This window comes from Macaca mulatta, chromosome 7 (genome assembly GCF_049350105.2).
Source record: "Macaca mulatta isolate MMU2019108-1 chromosome 7, T2T-MMU8v2.0, whole genome shotgun sequence".
NCBI lineage: Eukaryota > Metazoa > Chordata > Mammalia > Primates > Cercopithecidae > Macaca > Macaca mulatta.
In genome coordinates this window covers 53882397-53903747 of record NC_133412.1, presented here as the reverse complement: position 1 = coordinate 53903747, position 21351 = coordinate 53882397, and the positions used below count along the sequence as shown (strand labels likewise).

Sequence of the window (21351 nt, the reverse complement as noted above, 5' to 3'; positions counted from 1 at the left end):
AGATCGAAGCAGTAATAAAAAGTCTCCCAGCAAAGAAAAGCCTGGGACCTGATGCTTCACTGCTGAATTCTACCAAACATTTAAAGAAGAACTCATACCAACCTTACCCAAACTATTCCAAAACTAGAGACCTTACCCAACCATTCCAAACTCATTCTACAAGGCTAGCATTACCCTGATACCAAAACCAAAGATACATCCAAAACAGAGAACTACAGGCCAATATCTCTGATGAATATTGATGCAAAAATCCTCCACAAAATATTAGCAAATTGAATTCATCAACACATTAAATTTGGGGTGCAGTGTCCCAGGTTCACTCAACCCTTCCCCTTTTTCTGTGTGTGTCTACTTTAGCTGTGCTCCCAGGTGGCAGTGGTGGTGGCAATGTTGGTGTATGGACCTCCCAGGACAAGGGGAGCCTGGCACCAACTCTGGCCAGGTCTTCAAGCAAGGGACCTGGAGATGTTCTTTTCCAATTTCCAGATTGGGAAAATGGAGGCAAATTCTGGGTACTAGAGTCAGAACTAAGATGAGGCTTGATCAGTGGTGTCTGGGGTCCTGAGAGGCAGAGACGTGAAACCCTCTAGTGTGTGGGGAGCTGGGTGTGTGTTCTGGCCGGTTGCTTCTCCTTATGCCTCAACGTTCCAGGTACGCTTGGAGGGGCTGAGATCCTGGGGATGCCTGGAGCCTGGCTGCATGGCCTGGCCACCCTGATGCCCTTGTGTTCTCCATGGCAGACCAGCAAGACTGAGGAGGATGGCTCCGACAGCTTCATACACTCCATGGACCCACAGCTGGAGCAGCAAATGGAGACCACCCAGAGCCTTGTGGACTCCTCTGTGGCCTTTGTCAACAAGACCGTGTGGAACCTCATGGTTGGTCTCATGCCCAAAACCACCACACACCTCATGATCAACAACGTGCATACACCGCCTCATGGGGGCAGGGGGCTCCTGTGGCACTGGGGAGGCAGGTGGCTGTGTTGGCCTGACAGAGATGCCAACCAGCCCTGTGGGACCAGGTCCAGGGAGAGGGGCACAGTCAAGACCAGAGCTGTCCCATAGAACTATAACGTGGAACTGGGCACAGTGGCCCATGCCTGTAATCCCAGTACTTTGGGAGGCCAAGGCAGAAGGATCACTTAAGCCCAGGAGTTTGAGACCAGCCTGGGCAACATAGTGAGACCTGGTCTCTACAAAAACATTTAAAAAAATAGCTGGGCCTGGTGGTGGCATGTGCCTGTAGTCCTAGCTACTCAACAGGCTAATGTTGGAGGATCACTTTGAGCCCAGGAGGTTGAGGCTGTAGTGAGCAGTGATCTCGCCCACTGTATTCCAGCCTGGTGACAGAGCAAGATCCTATCTCCAAAAATTAAAAACTGAGTAGATAGGTGTCCTGGTGGCATGATAGGTCCTGGCTCCCTTCCCAGATCTGTGACCTTGGGCAGGTGACTTTTCCTCTGGACCTCTGTCCTCATCTGAGTGAGAAAATGTGGTGGGGAGGCAGGTCTTCAAGTCTAAGTGGTGTAGAAGCCACATCTGAAAAGCCATACTCGGGGCTCCAAGTCCAGCATACAGTACAGCAGGGCCTGGTGGGGTGGCCAGGGTGGCACAGGCATCAGGTCCCAACCTCCTTCCCTGTTTGCCCACTCTCAGACCAAGGAGTTCATCTTCTTGGAGCTGCTGGCCACCCTGTACTCACGTGGAGACAAGAACATGCTGATGGATGGGTCAGCAGAGCAGGCACAGCAGTGCAACGAGATGCTGTGCATGCACCACGTGCTGAGGGAGGTGCCCAGCATCATCGGCGATATCAACATGACCACCGTCAGCACGCCCATGGGGGCCCATGGATGACTCCTGGCTGCAGGTGTAGAGCGTCCAAGCTGGACACGGGTACCAGGGCTGGCCCCCACAGCCCCAAGGCCCCCCAGCCTCCATGGCTGAGCCCGTGAGCTCTTGGAACAGGTTCCATGCCCAAGCTGGCATACGTGGGTGCTCTCTGGAGCTGTCAGAGAGGGCAGACAGCTCATGGTTTATGGTGTAGGAGCTGGAAGCTTAGAGGACATTGTGTGTGGGGCTGGACTGTGAGGCAGCCAGAGGCCTAGGAGCATCATCCTGGGCATACTGTACCTGTTGTGCAGTCTGAGTCATGCTGCTGGGGCAGGGCATCCAGCTCCCAGCCTGGGAGTGCCGAGAGCCAAATCCACTGCAGAGCAGGGGTGATAGTCAGGGTCCCACCTCCTCTATCTGTCAGAAATCCAATGGCGATCTAGGATAAAATCTTGAGAGTCCCATACAAACAGTCATCCCACAACACACCTCACAGGCCAGGCAGGGACACACAGCCCCCTTCCCTCCCTCCCAGGTACCATCATAGCTGCTAGCGTGTGACTGAAGGCAGGGTCCCTGGCCCCCGCTGAAGCAGTACCGCCGGCCAGCAGGCTTACGCACCTTGGCCTGTTGCTCCTATGCGTCACCTGTACTATTCAGCCAAGGGGACCACAGTCCCTGCTGGCTCAGCTGAGCTCCACCTAGCGAGCTCACCCACCTCCCTCTTCCTGCTGGGAAAAGCAGAAGAGCCCATCTCCCTCTTCTGCTTTTCCCAACAGGAAGGGCCCCGCCTCACCTATGTGACCTGCAGACCCTGCAACCAGCTGAGGCTCCCTTCTTAGACTTATAAGTCTATGGCCAGTGGCATATGCCCTTCCTGCCTCTCCCAGGGTCCTTTCAGAGGGTTCTGGGCTTTCTGACCGCCCAGAGGGGCCTCTGGCACTCACTCCAGCCATCCATCCCAGGTGAACCTAAAAGGTTCACCATCCTGGGTCAAGCAGTGTTCCTTCTCTATCAGACCTGGCGGCTGTCGTGTGGGCCTCTCCAAGGCAAGAGGTGGCCCTAAGCCAGTGGGTTGGAAGAGAGGATGACTAGAGAAGAGGGAAGCCTGAGGGGGCTGAGCATTGGTCTGAACTGTGGGTGCACTGCTTGGGTGCCATGGGAGAGGCCAGTGTGTGTGGGCTGGGGAGGGCCACTGCAGCCCCCAGGCACTACCTGTGAAGCTCCAGCTCCTCCCTCCATCTTCCTCCCCTTTCCCTTCCAGCCCCTCTTTTCCAGGAACCTTGCCACACCTGCACCTGCGCCCACCCCTCCCCAGCCCTCCCACAGCTGCCGCAGCACAGCCCTGCTCTGTGCTTGCCTCACCATCTCTCTGCTCACTTTTCTCTCTCCTGTTTTCTCTCTGCTTCTCTCCAACTGCCAGCTGATTGGGTCAGGCAAGTTCATCTGGACCTGAGAGCCCCAGCCCCACTTTGACCTCTAAACAGATCCTCTTCTCGGAGGCCTCCCTTTCCAAGCCTGCCTGGGCGAGTGTCCTGTGACTTGACAGTGGCTCCCCAGCCCAAAACCAGCCCCCTTCATCTGTGACTTAGTCTGTTGTAGTGCTGAGCTGACACATCCAGGTGTGACCGTTCCTGAAAACTTGTGCCCCTCTGTGGTATGCCCTGCCCTGTTCTATAAATATCTATAAATACTCTGTGGTATGCCCTGCCCTGTTCTATAAATATCTATAAATACTCTGTGGTATGCCCTGCCCTGTTCTATAAATAGCTATAAATACTCTGTGGTATGCCCTGCCCTGTTCTATAAATATCCATAAATACTCTGTGGTATGCCCTGCCCTGTTCTATAAATATCCATAAATACTCTGTGGTATGCCCTGCCCTGTTCTATAAATATCTATAAATACTCTGTGGTATGCCCTGCCCTGTTCTATAAATATCTGTAAATACTCTGTGGTATGCCCTGCCCTGTTCTATAAATATCCATAAATACTCTGTGGTATGCCCTGCCCTGTTCTATAAATAGCTATAAATACTCTGTGGTATGCCCTGCCCTGTTCTATAAATTTCCATAAATACTCTGTGGTATGCCCTGCCCTGTTCTATAAATATCTATAAATACTCTGTGGTATGCCCTGCCCTGTTCTATTAATATCTATAAATACTCTGTGGTATGCCCTGCCCTGTTCTATAAATAGCTATAAATACTCTGTGGTATGCCCCGCCCTGTTCTATAAATATCTACAAATACTCTGTGGTATGCCCCGCCCTGTTCTATAAATATCTATAAATACTCTGTGGTATGCCCTGCCCTGTTCTATAAATATCCATAAATACTCTGTGGTATGCCCCGCCCTGTTCTATAAATATCTATAAATACTCTGTGGTACGCCCCGCCCTGTTCTATAAATATCTATAAATACTCTGTGGTACGCCCTGCCCTGTTCTATAAATATCTATAAATACTCTGTGGTACGCCCTGCCCTGTTCTATAAATAGCTATAAATACTCTGTGGTATGCCCTGCCCTGTTCTATAAATAGCTATAAATACTCTGTGGTATGCCCTGCCCTGTTCTATAAATATCTACATATACTCTGTGGTACGCCCTGCCCTGTTCTATAAATAGCTATAAATACTCTGTGGTACGCCCTGCCCTGTTCTATAAATATCTATAAATACTCTGTGGTATGCCCTGCCCTGTTCTATAAATATCCATAAATACTCTGTGGTACGCCCTGCCCTGTTCTATAAATATCTATAAATACTCTGTGGTACGCCCTGCCCTGTTCTATAAATATCTATAAATACTCTGTGGTATGCCCTGCCCCGTTCTATAAATATCTACAAATACTCTGTGGTATGTCCTGCCCTGTTCTATAAATATCCATAAATACTCTGTGGTATGCCCCGCCCTGTTCTATAAATATCTATAAATACTCTGTGGTATGCCCTGCCCTGTTCTATAAATATCTACAAATACTGATACATATATACACACACACACATATATATACACACACACACCTACACATGGCTGACCGCCTTGCCTCTAGCGCTGGGAATCAGTCACTGTGCTGTCCTTGTGGAGTCTTGTGGCCTAACAAGAGAAAGCTCTCCCCTGACATTGCCCCTCCAAAGTGTGCCACCTCCAGTGAGCCTCCCTGTCATGCCCGGCCTGTGGACAGCCAGCCTCCGCCATCTCTCCCACCCCCCACCAAGCATGGGGTTGCTGTGTACGCAGCCATGTGGCCTCTCTACCAGTCCTGCTGTCCCTTGGCTGAGAATCAAACCCATTTCTGGATGACGGGGAATGTGTCCTCTGCTGGCTGTGTTCTCTGTGGAGCTCAGGGGAGGGAAAAGGCCAAGCCATTTCTAGGGTGCTGTTGGGAGTGGTGAAAAGGCCACACCCATTCCAAGGGACACTTTTCCTGGAAAGTCTGGAGTTTAGCTGTCTCTTATCCTGGGAAGCCGGCTCTGGCCACTAGGGTGCAGGGCCATGAACTCAGCCTGGAGGGAGCCTGCAGGGCAACCGGCACTCTGAGGGGCAGACAGAACAGGTCACCAGGTGCAGACAGGAGAGGGAGGCAGGGGGACAGAAGGGAAGATGCCTGGGGTGGATGGAAGTCAGTGCCCTTGGGTGCTGGTATCTGCCTTCCCGGCCACTGCTAGATCAGGCTTCTGAGCCTGTTGGCTGTCAGGGCTGGACTGTGCCCCATAGGCACCATGGCAGTCCCCGTGAAATCCACCAGGTGTCACCAGGCAGCATACAGGTAACAGGCCTGGAAGGTCCCCAACAGCCCAGCTGGACATGCTCAGACACTCTGGGCTCTTCGTTCAGTGGCACAAACTCCAGGACCCAGTGAGGGAAACGGGAACATACCAGGTTGAGCAGTATGGCTAAATCCATTTATTCCAGAATCAAAAGCAAAATAAATGGGAGTCGCATTACCAGGGAGCCACAACCTCATCCCCACCTCCTTCCTCTGTCCTATGCTATCAATAAATAAGTTTCCCAGATGCAAATAATGATTAGAACCTCCTCCCCATATGCCAGTTCCAACCTCCGCTAGGTACAATACAGGGGGCGGCCCTACTCCTGGAATATACAAAATGTTACACAGATACTATATGTACACTGGGGAAGGGGGGCCACCCCAGCAGCCCGTGCCCTCACCTGCTCTACACTTAGCCCCACTGTCCTGCCTCAGCTGCCTCTCTGAATAAGAAGACAGGAGCCCCCTGAGGGAAAAGTTGCTTTGGTGAGAGTAGGGAGGCCATCAGGCCTCCTCCAAACAAACCAGCTCCACCAGCCTCTGGCTCTTAAATAGCAAACATCACCATCCAGAAATTTAAGGACTCGGCCCTGGTCAAGGTGGCAAAGGGTCTGTTTTTCACCCCCACCCCCATTAGACAGGGGTCTTGTCGTGCTACCCTAATGGTAAAGGGGTGACAGGGAAGGGGTGATAGGAATATGATGGGGGGAGACTCCAGCCCCGCTTCTCCAGGCTTATGCTGACAGGTGCCTGCTTTTATTTGTTTTTGTTTTTATCCCTTGACTTATTTTTTTAATCCTATAACTTCTTGTTCAAAATAATTTTTTTAAACTTTTCATGAAACACTATTCTACTTTTTTCACAACTTTTCCACATTTTTTATCCCATAACTTTTTCATCCACAACTTTTTTATCCCATAACTATAGTTTGTGTTCTTTCAATAAACACACTTGCATAGTTACAATTTTGTAAAAATAAAAACCGATGATCTCATGCCAAGCGTGCCCAGCATTTGCACAGTCTCATACCTTTAATGCCATAGCTTTCAAGACACACAAAATTTTAAGGCAAAAACAGCCCCTTGCAACAATTTCCTAACTTATTGCATTGCAGTAGCATCACAGTAGCAGTCAATAATGGCACTTTAGGCAACAGTCTTTCAGTATTTCCATTATACATTCTGTTTACAGGAATTCATAAATTGGTAAAAGTCATTCTAAGAAAACTCGGCAAATAAAGCTTGGCATTGGAATTGGCATTTCTTTCTCTACTTTTCCTTCCCCCAGTTTCACTCTTTTAAACTACAGTATTCATATTTTAATATGCTTTAACTTATTTCAAAACATTAAGATAGTTACATTTTTGCATAGTTATATTCTTTTAAAATGATTCTTTAAGCCAAAGTTTTACAGAAACTATATTGTGGATAGAGCTGATTTACATTTTCACATTTTCTAAATTAGATATCAGCTTTGGTTGTGGAATTGATTGTTGTTGTTTTTTTTTTCATTTCTGGGAAACCTATCAGGTTTAATCAAATACTTTAAAAATGGTTATATATTGCAATCTTTAAATAGGTATTTTAATTATTTACTTCGTACAGAAATTCATATTTATTCAGTTGAACTCACACTTTAAAGTTCTATGTTTCTGATAAACTCTAACCTTCTAATGTTGCCTTCTCAGCAAATTGAAAGCTGCCTTATACTGAATGAGGAAGAGAACAAATACTTGGCTGAATGAGGTATTGCAAAAGACTGCGTGCACTTTGAAGAAAAACTTAAGTTATTATCATACAATTTCTATTCTTTTTAGCTTTTTTAAAAAATAAATTATAAAATACCTACACAAAGAGTGGTATTTCAGTTAATACAGTACATTTCTTTTCCAGACTGACATTCAGCTTAAACATGCCAGTGTGTGATTTCACCCATAGGTACCTGATGAACACATTATTGTCAGATTGGTTACAGATGCTAAACACTATCTGAAGGTCATTCCTAGTCATTTATATTTATCAGGGTAAAAGTGAAGTGACTTGAACTATAAAAATACCTTTGAAATAATTTATCAGTTTATCAGGTAAACCCAGTTTCAGCATTATAAAGAAAAAGTGTTAGACCAAACAAGGGGGCTAATTAACAGTGGTATGATTTCTAACTCAAGGCTCTAAAATAGACAATTTGGAAGAGTCAGTTGAAGTCACAAGGACTAAATATTTGCACCCTTTCAGTGAATGCAGGCAAATCTATTATTCCATCTGTAAAATCATATTATTGCTCTTCTGTTAATGTCATATGTATAAAAGTATCATGAGGAAGCCAAATGCTAAAAATGGAGATGATCTAGTAACTAGAAATGCCCACCCCAGGGAACGCATATACATCTCTCCCTACATCCTAATAAAGTGATGTATTTTGGAACACAGACATTAGAACTTCATGAAGTTTTAGCTGTTGATTCTTTCCCAAGCATCATAAAGTTATGATTTAGGCAACGTATGACTGAAATAATTCATTCATCATGTACAGACACATTAACATAAATACGGCACAAAATATGCCTCTAACTGAAACTGAGAGGTACAAAAACATAGTTCACTCTTTGTAAAGAACTTTGTGAGGAAACATAACTCTGTGATTGTATAGACACTTTTCCTCATAACACTTTGAGCTTCACAAACAGTAGATTGCACTGCAGTTTGTAAACATTTTAAGTTGCATAAACTTCCCCTTGATTTTCAAATGTAGTATACTACTGTCTACTAAAACTCCTTTTTGTTTCAACTAATACTCTCACATATATTGGTTTATAATAATGGTCGTTATTATTTTTAAAGTGTTTTTCATTCAAAGAAAAGAAGCAAATTCTTATGTCAGATTAACCAATGTGGTTGAAGAATAGGTATTAGCCAGAGAGGTCTAGATGGTAAAATCAATCTTCTAGCCTCAAAGAAGCTCCATGAACATAGAGGAATGCCAGGTGTCACACAGCTTTCCTTCACTCAAATTCATTCTTGACTAGAGCCTGTATGCCTGTTCCAGGGACATTTAAACTCTGAAAGGATTTCTGATGATCTTCACTAAATACATTAAGAAGAATATCAACCAGTGCCCTTTTGTGTACTGGGACATGTCGTCATGTGATTAAAACAGGTAACATGAACTCTGACGTTAAAATGTATTGTGGATATAAATGCTCTAAGCTAGAAAAGATTTTCCACATCCACAGTCAATGACGGGAGCCTTTCATTCCTCAGAAATAATCCCTTTTAGGTCATTGAGAAAGAGTCCAACCGCTGCAGCTCATGCTGCGATATCTTCATGAGCCCAGAGCACATACAAATCCTCAGGGAACTACCATAGAACCGCGCTCATTCCTGGCACCAGAACAAATGAAACACACTCTATCCTTCACACACCTGCCAGAGCAGGCCACTTTCCTCCTCTGTGAGATTTAAAAAGCTCCCCAAAATATTATTACTCCCATCCCCAATACACAGAAAATAGGGGAAAAGCTGTTTCCAGTTCTTGGCCTTTAAACAACTCTAAATGTCAGTACTCACGGGGGCATATTACAAAGTAAGAAACAGTGTGCACTTGAGGGCAAACCACATATTGAGCTAATGAAGAGGTCACTGTGATTAGGATTCGATCAAACATAATAGCAGAACATAAGCAGATTTTATCTGAATTCTGTAAAGAATATACATGCTGCAATAACATTTAAAAAGCATGGCAGCCTATTCCAAACCAGCAAGAATAGTTTTGTGCAAATAGTGGGTCTTTGTGTGTTTGAACTCCCACCACATAAGGGCAAACTCAATACGCATGCTAATAACCTACAATTATCAGATAAAAAACAAAAATGCTAAAGGATGCCAGAGTGAACATCAGGGAAAGAGCCCTCTCCCTTAACTTTTTATAAATAAATTTAAACTCTAAATTAGAAACACAAATAAACATGAGGGGCTCTAACATTCAAATGAAGTAAATGAATTGTGTAGGAGATTAACCACATTTCGTTGTTGTTGATTTTAAATTTCTTGACCAGCTCTCAGATGATGATGATGTTTATCTCCCTGTTCTCTGCTGCCCGGTAAAAGAATGGGACGCAGGGTTTGCTGGCCAAGCCTGAGTGCTCCTGGGTGTCCTGCATTACAGGAAGCAGCTGCACGATCTTCTGTGCAGTGGGGTTGGGTGCAGGCTCCACGCTGTCAGCCAGGCTCACCTCACAAAGATCTTCAGAGAGAGGGAGGCGGGGGTCTGAGCACAGTGCGAGCCTCCCCTGTTCCAGCCTGCCCACCCCGCCTGAGGGCTCTACTCACCACCCTGCTCCTCCGCAGCCCCAAGCTCTTGGGGGGCTGGGGCCCCTGGAGCTGGCTCATCACCAAGGTTCTGTGTAGTGGGGAGGAATTTGTCATGCCCCTCGTGGTCGCCCACGAGTGGCAACACCAGCTCCTGCAGTTCCAACAGCTTCACCTGAAGGGAGGGGTGCTCAGCTGCCATGACTGAGCCGGCACCAGCGCCAACGCCCACCCCACCCCCACAGAGATATTGCATGCCCTCCACCTTCATTTCCTCCTCCTTCTGGGCCAGCCTGATGATGTCCTCCTGGTGCCGTGTGTTTGGTACTGCCCCATGGCTCTCATATATGGTGATGTACTCTCCTACAAGAGGACAGGGCTCAGACGCTGGGTCCCCTCCGATGGCCCCACAGCTCCCCATGCGGTGTCCTGGATTTCTGCTTACTCATGCCCTCTCTTGCTCCAGAGAGCTGGATGAATCCAAGCTCTAGTTTTTCCACCTGCTCCTTCCTGTCCACCTTCTCCTTTGGGAGGTCCATAAAGCTGCTCTGGAGCCAAAATAATGGGGTCACATCTCGGGAGTGACCTGTCCTTCCCCATCCCCACTTTTCTTGGCCCATGCCAGGACTCGCTCACCTTCAGCTTCTCCATGGCCCCCCGCAGGGCCCGGTAGGTCTCCCCACACACAAACTCACCCCCAGTCCCTGGGGCCGGGGCCTCAGCCTCTGGCTCCTTCCAAGTCGAGGCCACCAAGTGAGTCAGGTGCGGGAAACACTGCCTTTGCACCTTCCACTGTCCACATAGCCGTGCCTGCTCCTCCTGGGCAGTGGCTCCAGTGGAGTTGAAAAATGCCACATGAAGGCAAGAGTTGAGTATCCTTGTAGGGGCATACACAGAACAAATTGGGCAGGGAGGTGGAGCACAGCCCCTTCCCTTGGGGTCTCAGAGAGTGCACCTGTTGGTCACAGGTGAAGTGGTGTCTGACCACTGGCTCCCGGAAGGGGTGAGGGTCCAGAGAAATTAGAAGGTGGGGAAACCAAGAGCATGAGGGGGTCTGGGAGGCACCACAGAGGAAGGTGGCAAAGTGGGGGCAGGGACAGTCAGACTCACCATGGCCTCCTGGCTCTCCTGGTCCTTTGGGATGCTTGGCATCAGCTGAGGCACTTCCTCCTCCTCACCGTCCAGATGACCTCCTTCATCTCCTGTGGGGAGGTAGCCAGAGGGGTCCTCAGAAAACCCAACTAGGGAGGTATTGTGGGCCCACCTCTCCCCACCCTCACTGTGTAACCCTGAGCCAGCCCCTCCCCAGAGGGAAATGAGCTGCTGTTCTTTATTTTTCCTTTTAAGAACCAAGATCTTGCTATATTGCCCAGGAAGTCCCACTACCGGTCGGTGTGGGAGTTCTGAACTGCTCCCTTTCTGATCTGGGCCAGTTCACTCATCCTTAGGCAACCTGGTGGCCCCCTGCTCCCAGTAGGTCACCATATTCATGCCGAGTTTATTGCAGACACCCGGTTGGCATAATGACCAGCTCTTCTAAAGGTTTCTTCCAACCCTTCAATCCTGTGCTGCTGACAGTCCCCCCTTCCCCCTGGGGCTCTCTCCTCTTCCCCTGAGTGGTCTCCTGTACCTTCTCCAGGGAGAGCCATGAGGCTCAACTGGGCCTCTAGGTGTTGATTCTGCTGGCTGGCTGCTTCTACGTGCTCCTAAGGGAATAGAAAACGAGTGAGAAGGCACCGAAGTTGCCAGGTCTTCTCCCTCGAGGCCCCTGTCCTCAGCAACTCCAGCTCCTGGGTCCCCTGCAGCTTTGGCGGGCCATCTCAGCCACCGCTTTGCCCTGAGTTTCCTGCTGCTGCAGTTGGTCCATGAGCTGGGTCTGCAGCAGTAACTCCCTGTACAGCACCTCCTTCTCAGAGGTCAGCTGCTGATAGGTGGCCACGTACTGCTGCGGGTGACCCAGGTACTAGTCTCACTGCTGTGCAGACTCTGAGACTCTTGGCTCTTCAGCTCCAGCTGCAGGAAGGCCCTGGGCATGAGGGCACGTGGTGGCTGGTTCCAGATTCTGGGACCATTAATAGGGTAGTTAGGGCACTGTGGGGCTCTGTCACATGCCTGGGCCCCTGGACCCTTGCTCCAGGCCTAAGAAACTTCCTCCCTTGCCTAGTACCCCATGCCTTCTTCCCCACCTCAAATATCATTTATTTGGGTCCTTCTTCCCACCATTTAAACTGTAGGCCACAGACTTGTAGAAAAGTAGAGGGAGCCAACCACCATCTGCTAAGTGTGCTACAAGCCTAATGCTTTCCATGTATTCTCTCATTTAATCCTCAGCACCTCTGCAAGCAAAATGCTAACTTCCTTTTGAAGTTAAAGAAACAGAGACTTAGAGATGGAAAGTAGTTGAATGGTGACCAGAGAAACCAAGGCTCGAATCCAGTTTGAATCTAAGGAGGGTTTTTGTTTTGTTTTGTTTTGTTTTGAGACAGTGTCACTCTGTGGCTGAGGCTGGAGTGCAGTGGTGCAATCTTAGCTCACTGCAACCTCCACCTCCCACGCTCAAGTGATTCTCATGCCTCAGCCTCCTGAGTAGCTGGGATTACAGGCATGTGCCACCATGCCTGGCTAATTTTTTGTTGTTTTAATTTTAGTAGAGATGAGGTTTTGCCATGTTGGCCAGGCTGTTCTCAAACTCCTGACCTCAAGTGTTTCTCCTGCCTCAGCCTTCCAAAGTGCTGGGATTACAGGCGTGAGCTACCACCCCGGGCATAAGGAACCTCTTATACCAGTCTCTTCCCCTATAATTGGGGAACTCCATGCCTCTAGCTGGAATGATGATGTCCAGACCTGGGAGGAGCCCAGGGCTACCCTCCTCTAAAATCAGAGGGCAGGAAGCAAGAAACAGGTATAGGGCTACCCTGGAGGGTGCTGAGGTCACCTTCCCTCCAGCTAGAGCTGTCTTTGGCCTGGGACCTAACCTCCCCAGAGGCTGGTGCCCGCCTCCCAGCCCATTTTGGATGGGGCAGAGGTTACCATCTCCTTCACCTCACTCAGCTTCTCCTGCAGCTCCTTTACTTGCTGCTCCAACTGCAGTGCGCTCTTGTTCTCGTTGTTCTGGACAGAGAGAAGCAATCAGTGGCCATCCACTGCAGCTGGAGAACCCTGAACTTGGTGTCTGTCTCCCATGTCAGCGGGAAGGGTGGAGGCAGGTTAGAAAAATCATCCCCTCCCCCACAGCCATCAGAGCAGGGCCTGATGAGCTCTGGCTCACAGGTGCCTTTCAAAGTACCATGTCATGTGAGGGCTACACTGCCCCATTTTACAGGTGGAGAAACAAAGGCCTGGAGGGCTAGGGATGAAGGCAGGCTCCCCAGGTGGGGCAACCCACCAGATCTTTGAAGCTGCACTGTGGCTTGGCCAGCCGCTTGTCGAGCTTTTGGTTCTGGGAGAGTGCGAGCCTCTCCTGCTTTCGAAGCCTCTCCTCCTGCATTCGTAGCCTCTCCTCCTTCTCCCACAGCCTCTCCTCCTGATCCCACAGCCTCTTCTCCTGCTTTTGCAGCCTCTCCTCTTCCATTCGCAGTCTCTCTTCCTGCTTTTGCAGCCTCTCACCCTGCTCCTGAAGCCTCTCCTTTTGCTCACACAGCCCCTCCTGCTCCCGAAGCCTCCTCTCCTCCTGCTCCCGGAGCCTCCTCTCCTCCTGCTCCCGGAGCCTCTCCTCCTGCTCCTGAAGCCTCTCCTTTTGCTCCTTGCTCAGGAGACTCAAGGCCTGGTTGTTTTCCACCTGGGATTGGAGTTTTTCCACCAAACTCTCCACCTCCTTCCTCAGGTGTTTGGCCTCATCTTGTAGCTGCTCCACCTCAGAGGGCCCTGCTGGGGGTGCTGGGGATGGGGGCTCAGCTGAGAAAGGAAGCAGACAATGAGGGCCTCTGGATTCCCCCTCCCACTCTCTCCCCCCACCAAAAAAAAAAAACCAAGCCTCCTTTTGATGCACAGCTCCTCTCAGGCTTCCCAAACTTGGCCTCACTGCTAATGATTCCTCGCACCCGATGGAAGCCAATTTCCCAGCCATGTCAGATAGAGAGCACTGTGGGTGGCTGACAACGGGCACTCCTCCCTCTTTGCTGATGGGGAACCTGAGACTCATGGAGATGACAAGACTTGCCGTCTCCTGGCACAGACCTCTTTCCCTCTGCCTCAAAGCCCTTCCATTCACCCACCTCCCTGGGGCATCCTAAGCCACCCCACAGCCCTCTGATGCCAGTCCTGCTCCCAGATCACACCAGCCCCATCTTACCTATCTGGGGTTTGAGTTCCGACAAGCTCCGCTCCAGCTCCTGTATCCGATGTATGTCATGCTTCTTTTCCTCCTTCAACATGCGAGCCTGCCCAAAGCACAGGGGGAAAGGGGCCTAGAGAGAGGGGCTGGTGGCTGGACAGGCTACCCTCTCCCTCTCTGACCCCACCTCCACAAAGCCCAGATCCATGACCACCTCTGGCTGTACTAGTCCCATGTTACAGATGCCCAGAAAGATCCAGTGACCCATCTAAGGTGGGGGCTGGAGGGTCAGGTCTCACCTCCACCGACATTTTCCGCATCCTCTCCTGCCACCGGGCCCTCTCTCCTTTTATATGTTGAGCATATTCGTCTCTCTCCAGCTGGACTTGTTTAAGTGACTCTGTCACCTGCAGGAATGGCCACAGAAGTGAGGAAGGGCTGTCACTGGTCCTCACCTGCTCCTGGCCACCTGGGGTCATCTTCCTTCCACATCCTTCCCTCTGCAAAGCCTCACTTGTGTCACGTGTGCGTTCAGCAGCGCCCGCTCCTTTAAGGTCTGCCGTAACTGCCGCTGGAGGACTGCTTCACTGCGGCTCGAGGACTGGATGGTGAAGAGTGAGAAGTTTTGATGTGGGAAGCCCGGGCAGTGCCCTTTAAAAGGGCTAGGGCGAGGCTCAATATACAACTCGGTCAGTAAAGATCAAGGCATTTCCAAGCCCGTGGCCTGGTTTTTAAAAGAACTCAGTAAAGTTGGAAGGGACAAGGAAAGAGATTGAATTTACAGCTGGCTAAGGGAGGCCCAGAGAGATCAGATAATAATGCAATTGTTATTTCTGTTATTACTACCAGTGTTTGAAACTTTATGGAGTGCTTCACCAGGTACCATGCTAACAATCCCATTTAATCCTCACAACCATCATCTGAGACAGTTACTAGGGTAACCTCTACTGCGTAGATGAAAATCATGGAGTGTTTGAGGTTAAGTGCTTGCCTAAGATCCCTGAGACAGAGCTGGGATTTGAACACCCAGGTCTATCCGATCCTCTAAGCCCATTTTTTCTTGCTATGGGTGGGGACACAGATAGAAAGGGGGAAATTAATCTTTTGTTCACTTTTTGAAAGGATGATACATTCGCATAGTTCAAAACTCAGAAGGTACAGAAGGGAAGTGTCTCCCAGCCACCCTGTTACTCTCTGCTGAGCTTTTTTACGAATGCTTACACTTACAGACATGTTTTATGTATATTATCATAGCACATACACACACACACACACACACCCCTCTCCTCTCTCTACAGAAATGGTGACATAGTAAAGGTCCTCTTCTGTACCTTCACAGTACAAGTACCCGATACCCCACCTGGGACTTGGCCAAGGCCACAGCCAGGTAAGGGCAGGGCAGGCACTTGGCCTCTGAGATCTGTGTCCAGTGCTTGCTCCCCACAGTGCCCCCAACTCACCCACAGCAGCTGACTCAGCCCCAGGCTGCCTCTAACAACCACACACAAAAGCAGCAAGAAATGAGCATGCTGCCTTCTGGGCAGGACACTGCATCCTGCAGAAGGGACCTTTAGGCTCACTCCTGCATCTGGGAAGCCAGGCTGCCAGGGGATGGGGCAGCTGGTTGGACTCACCCTGTCCTCTTCCCGCTGCTGTGTACACACAGCAGAGAGAGCCCGCTCCAATTCTTGAATACGCTGTAAGGAGCATTGCAGGCGGCCGGCCAGATCCTTGGACTCTTCTGTAATGAGAGAGGTTGAGATGGGGCCCAAAGGAGTCCCCCTAAAGTGCCAGTGTCAAAGTGCCAGGGTGAAGGATGACGGGGTGCCCAGATTCCCACCTTCGAAGTGTCTGGCGGCACGTTTAGTATGGTAAAGGGTGGTCTTCAAGTCTGCCTTTTCCAATGTGAGGATGTTGATTGTCTGGAATTGAACGTTTGGGAGAAAAGCCAAGCAAGTGCTGAAAGAGACGGAAAGAAACATTCTCCGGAGGACAGGAGAAAACTCCCCACCCTCCACTCACCTCTAGCTGCTCCGTCTGTGCTTTGTGTATGTCATTGTTTGCTTTCTTTTCCTGTAGGAAGAGGAAGACAGAGCTCTTACCCGGGGGAGGCAGAGATGGCACAGCAAGAGAGATGTCCCCAGCATGCCACCAATGCCCCAGGACAGGCTCACCCATGGGACCAGGTTTTCAGGGACCCTGTGGGGATGTGGTGGAATCTGAGGGGTGAGCCTTCTTCCCCAGGCTGGGAGTGGGTGAGACGGGACTGGCGCCTCTACATCTGAGTGCCCCCCAAACCCAGCAGTCATGTTGTGAGCAAACAAAGAAATCACGTTACTTCTTCCAGCTGATGTTCCACTTGTTTCTTCTGTCGTTTCTGTGGGGAGAGTCAAATTCAGGTGACTGAGGGGGGCCCCCCTCAACTCTATTTCCCAAGCCAGGAAGTTGTAGGCAGGGACCAAGAATGGATTTTAAAGGCAAAGTTCTCAGACCCAATGGCGACACGAACTGGTCAACTCTCCTCAAGCTCCCAAGGACAGAGGATTTGGGTCTTTGTTGGTTTTTGCCCACAGCCACAGAACTCAAAGTCTGAATCTGGATTCTCTCAAAAGGACAGTAACATAAACCTCTAGAGACGGAGTCTGAGAAAGGTCCACCCTTCTGCCAGCTTGTGATTTAGAAAGATGTGTTCATTTGACAAACATTTACTGAGCACATACAGGCCAGGTACGGGTCTTCACAGCAGATATACAGGACAGAAAAGGACAGATGGGAGCCCTTGGCTCTGAGATTTCCATTCTAGGGGCATTTCAATCTCAGACTTTCAGAGCTTAAAGAGATCTTTGATACTCTCTACCTCCTCTGGAAACATGAGTCCAAGGAGGAGAGGTGGCTTGTCCAGACTCAAAGAGCAACTTAGGGACTGAGTCAGGGCAGAAATACGGGGCTCCTGACAACCCTCACTTTCCTTAGAGGCGACAACCCCAGGGCGTATGTGGCAAGGACTGGAGCAGGGATGTCTGAAGCAGAGAGTCAGCAAAGAGGACAGTGACAGAAGAGCCATGCTGCATGCTCCTTGCTCTGGGGTCCCCCCAGGTGAGGCCTGGGTGCTTCAGCTCCTCATTTGCCCTTTTGACCAGGGGCCCTCAGCCCCTTTCTTCAGAGCCCCAAGGGGAAACTAAAACCCAGGATTGGCAGCACGGAATCAGGGGACCCCACTGGACTCTTACCAATGATTCTATGTTTTCATTTAGTTGATTGATTGTTGCGGAGCTTGAGTCCAGGGCTACTTCCAGTTCTTGGTATCGGCTCTGAGGCGCATGCAGAGAGGATGAGTAGAAGGACGATTGCAGGGAGAGGTAGAGAGAACAATCATTAGGGCTGGGGTGTGTGTGGGCTGTCTCAGCTGGCATAGGGGCACCCAGCCCCTGCCATGAGAGGAGCTTGGAGGGCTGGCCTGCAGGGTCACTGCACCTCGGCCCAGGGCCTCTTACCTCCAGACCCTTCAGGGTAGCAGATGATGCAGGGGTAATAGAAATTCAAAAAAAAAAAAAACTTACATGGGATACAGTTATGGATATCGAGAAAGTTAAAAAAAAAAAAAAAAAAAAAAAAAACCAGCAAGGAGCTGGGCACAGTGATTCATGCATGTAATCCCAGCGCTTTGGGAGGCAGAGGCAGTTGGATCACTTCAGGTCAGGAGTTCGAGACAAGCCTGGCCTACATGGTGAAACTCCATCTCTACTAAAAATACAAAGATTAGCCTGGCATGGTGGCAGATGCCTGTAATCCCAGCTACTCCGGAGGCTAAGGCAAGAGAATCACTTGAACCCAGGAGGCAGAGGTTGTAGTGAGCCAAGATTGCACCACTGCACTCCAGTCTGGGTGACAGAATTGAGACTCTGTCTCAAGAAAAAAAAAAGAAAAGAAAAGAAAAAAGAAAAGGAAAGTAAAAAAAAAAAAAAAAAAATCCCCAAATCCCACATGCCTGTTCTGTACATTATTCCCAAACTACTTTTAAACTTTAAGGTATGTCTCACCATTTCCAAGATGATCAAAAATGCAGGGAAGGAAAAAACCCAATCAGTCAAGCAGGTGAAGAAGCAGACATAAACAGGCTGAAGGATAATGCCAGCAAAATAAAAATAAGCCAGAGACAAAGCATCCCCCAAACCAGAGAAGCCTCAGGGGCATGCACAGCTGGAGACAGTAAGCCAGAGAGGGGTCCTGGCACTGCCTCACCTTCCACTTGTTCAATGGGGGAGCGCTACCCCACTGGAATGGTGAAGGTTGGACACCAGCACCTTCAGAATGTCCTGAATCTACAGGAGGTGACAAGGGAAAACAAGGGCAGGGGGAGAAAGACAGAAGTGGCTTAGAGAGAAGCAAGAAAGTCAGGGTAGGAGGAAGATGTGGGTTCAGGAAAATGAAATGCTGAAGAAGAGCAGAGGAGATTAAAACCATGGCCTGTGCCATTCTTCCAAGTGACCACCTGCTGCCTTGCCAGGGGCAGGAACAAATAGATGGAAAAGTCCCCTGAGCGATGCAGTCACAGAGTAGAGTCACCTGACCAATGCAGCTCTTAATATGCTCACTGGACCCCTCTCCTCAGGCCCAGGGCATGGGCGATGAATCTGGTAAAGCTCTAGACCTCCACCTCCATTAAAAAAACCAGACTCCTGAGTAAGGGTTCACTTGAACTAAGGGGGCTCCAGCTAAAAAGCAAGTTTGAAAGACACTGATGTTGTCCAGTATCATCTTACAGAGGAGGAAACTGAGGCCCAGGGGAAGTGATTTTTCTGTGGTCACCCAGTAGGCTGGTGGCAAGTTAGATCTTCTCTTACCCCTAATGCCTGGGGCTTTCCTCACCACACACTGGGGCCCTTTCAGTGACTCCTAAAGGGACAGGCTGATGGCAAGTGTCTGAACTCATTGGCCCAGCATCCCTTGAGACTGGGGATGAGGAAAATCAAGCAGTAATGGCCATTTCCTGGGTGTCCTGGGTGTTTACAGCGGCCAAGTACTAGGGATTAACATAAAAACAACAACAAGGAATCTCATTTAATCTTCAAAAATGGAAGTCAAACAATACTACCCCTACTTTACAGATGTGAAAAGAGAGGCCCAAAGAACTCAAACAACTTGCCATAAGTCAGATCCCTATCACATGGAGAGGCAGGATTCAAACCCAGAATTCTTAACCAGTACCCAACAAACTCAACAATTACCCTCTACTGCCCCTTGGGTGCCCTTTCCCGAGAAATCGGACCAGCCAAGACTCACATCCCCAGGTGAGTGGCAACCTCCAGAAGTGGTTGTCTCAGGGCTACTGCCAGTATTTTTCTTTTTCGTCTTCACTCCTGCCGGAACACCAGGGCTGTTCCTCTGCTGATATTCTTTTAGCTGTGGGAAAGAAGAGCAGTCATACTCATGAGGACTACCAGCCCCTACAGCCACATCCTCCTTTACAGTTTTTGCAAAATACTCTTATACACCATCTGATTTAATGCCACCAACAACTGCACAAGGTGTTGTCACAATCACTTAGTGACTGAGAGGGATTGATATTATGGCTAAAAAACAAGGGGGCGGGGGCAATAATGGAACTTAAACTCAGTTTTCTGACTCCAAGCTCTGGGGTTTTCCATGAATCAGCAGCTGCCAGGGACCAAAACCAGAGGCAGAGGTAGAAAAATAAACATTAAGTAGTCAAGAACTGCACACTGTGTGGTTTAGAGTCATACATCCTCACATGTCTGTTAGTGTGAATAAGTACACCAGTATCTCTCAAACTTTTATATCAATGTGTCCTCACGACAAAGGCAACTTTTTTGTTAAATCTGGGAATTTATCAGAAAGAGGACAACCCAAGTCTCATTTCAAAGAAAAGTCTGGTGTGCTCTTAGAAACCTATGTGACTGTCATCCCTAAGTACATTAAGGATTCTTCCTCTCTCAAGAAAATCAAGGGAAACTGATGCTTCAGAAAGATCTCCCACATTTATCCTGTGGCACTCAAAGTACCGAAGTTGAGATGATATAAGGAAGACTCAAGCTGTTAAGTTCAGTTTTCCAAGATCTATTCCATAGAAGATGAGCAAATGTCACTTCAGAGACCACTGACTGAAGTGCAGTCTGGTCCCAGAACCATGGAGAATTAGAACATGAGGTGGAGACTCAGAAAAAAAGTTAAAGTCTCTCTGTTGAGTAGAAACCTGGGAGAAAACCAAACCCAACCCATTCTCCCATTGCCACCCAGAGATACTGCCAACATTTTGAGCTCATAGGCAAAGGGTAGGCTTTTCACACTGTCAATGTCTATGTGACGGGAGTAAGGCAGCCTGAAACCTCTGCCTCTCAGGTCCCATACTCTTCATTCCCATTCCAGCTGGAAACTTGTGCTGTGACCAGAGAAACCAAAAATTGGGTGAGAACGGTTAGGGGACTGGGTTGTAAGAGAAAAGGCTGGTCTTGCAGCAGTAATGACAGTTCATAGGGGGATTGTGACATCACTACATTCCACTCCTCCTGGGGGTGGGGGGAACCACACTAGTGAGATGGCTGAGTCATTCTGATCCATGATGGTGGAGCAGGATATAGGCCTGGGACCCACGTCCTTGGAGCTGCCAGCCCAAAGAGTGCAGGGAGATCGGGCTTGGGTCAGCAGGAGGGGAGAGTAGAGTCTGCAGCAGGGAACCCCAGGAATCACCAGTTCAAAGTCACCCAGGGATGAATGGCATTGGGGGTCCTGGGGCTGGGAGACCCACATCCTTGGAGAGGTGAGCCCAAAGAACCCAGGGAGGTTGGGCTTGGGGTGGCAGGATGTGAGGACTGAGTATGGAGTGGGGAGCCCCAGGAGTTGCCAACCCAAAGTCACCCTGGGGTGAGGGCAGGGGCTGGGCTGCTTGCTGAAGGAGTGGGACTGACTGCCAGGACTTTGGTGGGGGGAGCCCAGAGGTGCCAGGGTTGGGGTCCCCAGTCCAGTGTGCCTCAGGAGTAGTATAGACTCTGGCTGTGGTCTTGTCATTGGAGGGGATCTCTGGCTGGATTTGGATCCACGACCTGGTGCTTTTTACCTTTTTCTTGGCTGCTGCCAATTTGCTCTCTCGAGTTTCTTCTAACATCGCGGGGTGGGGAGGGAGGCAGGGTTGGGGCCACAT

The 21351-nt window shown here is 49.3% G+C and overlaps 1 protein-coding gene and 1 pseudogene across 1 annotated transcript; one reads left to right on the top strand and one right to left on the bottom strand.

The window, feature by feature from the left end:
* Nucleotides 1-716: 716 nt before the first annotated feature.
* Nucleotides 717-1859, top strand: LOC144329772 (putative GED domain-containing protein DNM1P34 pseudogene; annotated as a pseudogene).
* A 7810-nt stretch (nt 1860-9669) lies between these two features.
* On the bottom strand, nt 9670-21351 carry LOC713596 (golgin subfamily A member 6C). Its single transcript, XM_001103006.5, has 18 exons — nt 21268-21351; nt 19476-19595; nt 17423-17503; nt 16531-16569; nt 16215-16265; nt 16033-16114; nt 15827-15933; nt 14707-14793; nt 14492-14599; nt 14211-14298; nt 13305-13813; nt 12962-13030; nt 11550-11625; nt 11030-11121; nt 10365-10467; nt 10185-10282; nt 9941-10094; nt 9670-9854 (listed from the first exon to the last, which is right to left on the bottom strand). The coding sequence occupies exons 1-18, from the start codon at nt 21349-21351 to the stop codon at nt 9670-9672; spliced, it is 2133 nt and encodes a 710-aa protein (XP_001103006.5).

Excerpts from the sequence above, each read along its gene's own strand:
- LOC713596 (XM_001103006.5), bottom strand. The coding sequence starts at position 21,351 with ATGTGGCCCCAACCCTGCCTCCCTCCCCACCCCGCGATGTTAGAAGAA. Across the intron at positions 14,794-15,826 it reads AGCAGCGGGAAGAGGACAGG|TCCTCGAGCCGCAGTGAAGC; the intron begins GTGAGTCCAACC and ends TTCACCATCCAG. Across the intron at positions 14,299-14,491 it reads TGCGGAAAATGTCGGTGGAG|GCTCGCATGTTGAAGGAGGA; the intron begins GTGAGACCTGAC and ends TGCTTTGGGCAG.